Source organism: Crocodylus porosus, unplaced genomic scaffold, assembly GCF_001723895.1.
Source record: "Crocodylus porosus isolate Cpor-Errol unplaced genomic scaffold, CroPor_comp1, whole genome shotgun sequence".
Classification (NCBI taxonomy): domain Eukaryota; kingdom Metazoa; phylum Chordata; order Crocodylia; family Crocodylidae; genus Crocodylus; species Crocodylus porosus.
The window spans coordinates 13,115,442-13,120,339 of NW_017728931.1; the positions used below are offsets into that span (position 1 = coordinate 13,115,442).

A 4,898-nucleotide genomic window follows, 5' to 3' on the forward strand; every position below is an offset into this window, starting at 1 on the left:
ACTCGATAATCTCCCGAGGTCCCTTCCAGCCCTAATGTCTATGAAATCTATGAAATGCAATGACACACCCATGTCTGGTCACAAAGCCCTCTTAGTTTCTGAAGCTCATTTTGTCCTTTGCATAGGTCTTTTTCTGAACCATTGAGTCTACTGAGGTGAACCTGCTAAAGACAGACAAATGGACTCCGCAAGTTGATAGAAAGTTGGAAGGTACTTACACCCAGGTTTTCTGTTTCCCATGGAAAAATGGAGAAAACCACGGATTTCCCTTTTTTATCAGAAAAACCCATAGATTTTCCACTTTTGTAAAGAGCTCTGCAGGCTGATTGAGCTCCAGTCTGCAAGAGCTGATTGCAAAAAGGGCAGGAAACCCCTCGTCCTGCCCAGAGGAGGAGGGAGAGGGGGAATGGCGGGGCCTGATGTTCTCAGTCACCCAAGGCTTGGCTTAGGCTCACTTTCCTTCTTGGAGCCTGGGAAGTGGTAAGTGGGGCTTGCAGGGGGCTGAGGGAATGAAACGTTGGGGAAAGAGATGGAATGTTAGAGAAATGGTTTCAAGGTTTCGCAGTGCTCAATGCTGCACCAGGTTATGAAGGAGGGAAGCAGGGCTTCAGGGAACAGCAGTAAGCTTCCCTCCCCAGTGGCCCAGCATGGCAGAGAGCACCAGAGCCATGCAGGGATCTCCTTCCTGCTGTTTGCCCCGCGCTAATCTTCTTTCTGCATGTGGGACTGCAGTAAGGGCAGTGACAGGCACAGGAGGCATGTCACCAGGGCAGTGGTGGGGAGATCTGTGCATGGCTCCGCTGCTGCCTGCTGTGCCAGGCCGCATCCACTGGGCTGGGGAGGCCCTAGGAGAGGGAAGCAGAGCGGCAGGGAACAGCAGCTAGAAGCAGCTCTGCTTCCCTCCCTTGGGACCTTCCCAGCTCAGTGGGCATGACCTGGCAAAGCTGATGGCAGAGGCGCTGCACGGGGATCTAACCACTGTTCACCCTGTGTTGCCCTGGCAATGTGCCTCCTGTACACTGGGCTGCAGTGAGGGCAGCAGCATGAGGATGAGCCCCTCAAAGCAGCTGCACGAGCAGAGGGCGTGTTGCCAGGGCAGCACAAGGGGAGCAGTGGCACAGAGCTTCTCCATGCAGCTTCACTGCTTCCTGCCACGCCAGGTTGTGCGCACCAGGCTGCAGAGGCCCAGGGGAGGGAAGCAGGGTGGCAAGGAGCAGTGGAGCTGGATGGAGAAGCTGCTAGCTGATGTTCCCTGCTGCACTGATTCCCTCCCCTGGGCCCTCTGCAGTCCGGCAGGCACAAGCTGATGTGGGAGGTAGCAGAGGAGCTGTGTGGAAAACCTGCTCGCTGCTGTTCGCTCTGCGCTGCCCCAGCAATGCACCTCCTGAGCGTGGGGCTGCAGGAACGGCAGCAGCATGGGGATGCACCCCTCAAAGCAGCGGCAGGCACAGGAGGTACATTGCCAGGGCAGCAGGGAAGACCAGCAGCGGTGAGATCCCCACACAGCCCTGCTGTTCCCTGCTGTGGCGGGCCATGCCTGCTGGGCTATGGAGGCCCTAGGGGAGCAAAGTAGGGTGCGGGCCTGAGCCCATATCCTGTGCCTACCCCCCATATAGACCTGGGAGGCATGGGTCCCCCTTTCCCCCCCCGGGAGTGTGCACAGCAGCAGGGAGCCAGTTCTGACCCAGCAGGCAGGAGTGGGGGCAGAGGGCTGCAGACCCGAGTCTGTAGCCTTGGCAGCTGGGGACCCCCTGTGGCACGGCTGGGCGAGCAGGAGCTATGGGTGGGGGGCAAGGGATACCAGCAAGGCTGTGGAGGGTGGGGGGACTACAGGGGTTTTAATAATGGATTTTGAGGTTTTTATCAGAGAATTTACAACTTTTTTTATAAGAGAATTTGCTATTTTATTTATTTATTTAATCAGGGAAACCAGGATTTCTGCCGATGTCCTTAGAAGACTTAGGTTATTCTAACTAGAAGCTGGGGGAATTATACTGAAAACTGTGGAGTCCTAGAGTAAAATCAAGGTGAGAACATATTTTACATTACCTTTTCCAGGTAGCATTCAGAGTGAAAGTATTTTCTGGCAAACCAAATTTGGGAGCAGTAGCCTAATTTTCTCCAAGATATATGGCTTTTACACCCATCCCCAAACATATCAGAAGGAAGAAAAGAGCTACACCAGCACCCCAGGTTAAGGACTGGCAGAGTTAGTGCTGATACCACACAAGTGGAAAACGATTTGGAAAGAAAAAGGAAAGCAAAACATGCAGCTGTAGGAAATCTTAGTTCTTCTCAGAGGAAGGTTTCCCTTGGGTTCCTGTCAGCAGGTTTTATTTTTCTTTCCAATTATTCTCTTTCAAAAATTCAGTTAAATGAACTGCTCTGTTGCCCTGCTGATTTTCTGAATTTTCCAGCTGAACTGTGGTTCTCTGCAGAGAATGGATCCCAGAGATGGACAGTTCATTCCTGGGCTGAAAGAACAGGAAATGAACTGCTGGGGCTGAACTCAGCAGGCTAGTCTGCAAAATTATGCGGTCCCATTTTAAATCTCTTCTATAGCAGTTTATGGGTCTGATTCACCTCTGTTCTACTCCTGTTTGAGGATGGTGTGACTTCATTAAAGTAACTGGAGTCACATTGATAGAAAGCTAGAGTAAGGCCATGGTGAATCATGCTCAGTAATGGAAAGTCACAGTTCCTATAGAGGGCTAACAGCTTTTGGGCTTTACCAAAGGAAGAAGCATCACTCCACTTCCACTAACACATATAAGCTCCATCAAGTGATTCAGTCCTGGACTACTATAAGAATCACATGAGCACTTAAGAATAGTGTGATGAAAAACTAAGGAACATCTGAAATAAAAGGACCAACACATCTGAGTAATTGTATCAAATTCCTTCCTATTCAAAATAAAAATCAAAATAGTCCTGGGTAGGCCAGCCTCAGCACGATGTCAATAGACCTCTAAATAAAGACTTGATAATTAGATGGAAGCTATGTTAACATGGCTAATCTTTCTGAAAAATTCTGGAAAGGGAGAGAAACCAAACATGATATGTGCAATTATATGGGAATGAAGCCTCCAAACAACTTTTCCTGAAAATGGATGGTACCTCTTGATGGTAGCTGGAATCCAACAGAATAGGTATGCAAACAAGTTTATTTATTTTTTAATTAAATTTTCTGTATTCCAAGACAAATTAGCCAAAACAAATTCCAAATCCACGAGTCAATCCAAAACCATAAGCGGCCCTACTACCAGCAAACATTCTCCACCCCCATCTGGGGCTTTTAGAAATTTCCAAAATGTTTGGTGGGCATCCAACTTGAAGGCCGAAGCCTGGAGGCTTGGAGTTCAGGTAAGTTTTGCTTGCCCTCAGCCATAGGGCCCCAGAGGCAAGCCAGGAAGGAGTCTCCCATTTCTATAATGTGGGCTTAAAGTCAAGACCCTCCCACTCTAGCAGCTAAGTAGAAGGTTTACTATGCATTACCTTGGCAGGTACTATCCCCATGCCAAGAAAGCGGCCTTCCCTGGTGTGGCAAAGAAGACCGCCTCCATGGTCACAGTATTTCCCTTGCCACATAAGCATAGACTATGCTCAATCTGAGCCTTCAAGAGGCTGAGAAGTGCAAACAAGTTACTGCAAGACTAGCTAAGGAGTACATTCACAGCACATCAGCTGCTCCTTTCCACCCACATAGGTGCATACTCTCACCCCACTGTTATGGTGAGGTAAACTACTTCATGGTTATTAAGGGATAACAGAATGCATACTGGCAGTTGCGAAGAAATGGCTAGTGCTCTTTCAATTTGTGCCCTAGTTTACTTTGCAGTAACCCATTTGTATGCCCACACATATCCTTAGTTATTAGTCACTTCCTTCAGGCTCCTTCTACCCCAATGCACCCAATCCACAGCACTGGGAATAGGGCAGGGTGTTATTTGCAGTTATTCAGAGGTCAAAACCAATGGTGATACAAACAATACAGGGGCTTTTATGTTGAAGGTCATCTCATCAACATCAGGAAAAGTTGTATCTATTTCCACTTACTCCACTAAGCCAAAGAGCTTCTTGGGCTCAACAGGGGGTGGGTAGATTATTTCATCTATGTGTTTCTGGTTACAGTTTGCATAGGCAGTAGAGATGTGGATGAAGGCCTCAAGCTTCTGCATCTGGCGAGCCAACTCTATGAGCTGTTGTGTGCCAAGGACATTCAGCTGCAGGGCACGTCTAAATAGAGAGAGAGAAACAAACAAACAAACAGTGGTTCAGCTGGTCTGGACATACTAACACTGCACGTTGTTTTAGTCAACTACAGTTTACTATTCCAGTCAAAAGATGAGAGGCAGAGTGTATATGAGGAAGAGAAATGGCTCCAAGGACATTTTATTGAAATGCAGGAGGAGCAATGTTTTCATATGTACAATATTCAAGCTGTCTACTGCTGGGACAAACGGTAATTTGGAGGTGGTTTTGCCCAACCCAATGAATGGGAAGAAAAAAATCCTATTTAATTTGTTGTGAAAACTAGGGGTGGGGACAGACGAGCAAATTGTCCAGAGTTAAAAGCAGAAGAAAGAGATTTACCGAGCTTTATCTGATCTGTGGTAACTGTCTTATGTGTCCTCTCTATCCTTTGATACAACGGAAGTTAAACCACAATAATTTGGCAGCTGTTTCATTTAAGAATACATTGTCACAGTTCTTCTTTCACTTATGGGAAAGAATGGACTCATGAAACAATTACTGCAGATCAGTTGATTGGGAGGTGAGGGCTTACTGCATATCACCTGATCTGCAGTAACTGTTTCATAGTTTCATAGTAGCTAGAGTCGGAAGGGACCTAGGTAGATCATCTAGTCCGACCCCCTGCCTTGGCAGGAAAGAGCACC

General features: G+C 47.8%; 1 protein-coding gene across 3 annotated transcripts in view; it reads right to left on the reverse strand.

The window, feature by feature from the left end:
• Positions 1 to 4,898, reverse strand: part of FAR2 (fatty acyl-CoA reductase 2) — a 218,404-nt gene that overhangs the window by 42,003 nt on the left and 171,503 nt on the right. For all 3 annotated transcript variants that reach the window (XM_019544233.1, XM_019544234.1, XM_019544235.1), the window contains one exon: positions 4,057 to 4,236. In XM_019544233.1, the coding sequence (XP_019399778.1) occupies positions 4,057 to 4,236 (180 nt within the window). The remainder of the gene's footprint in view (positions 1 to 4,056; positions 4,237 to 4,898) is intronic.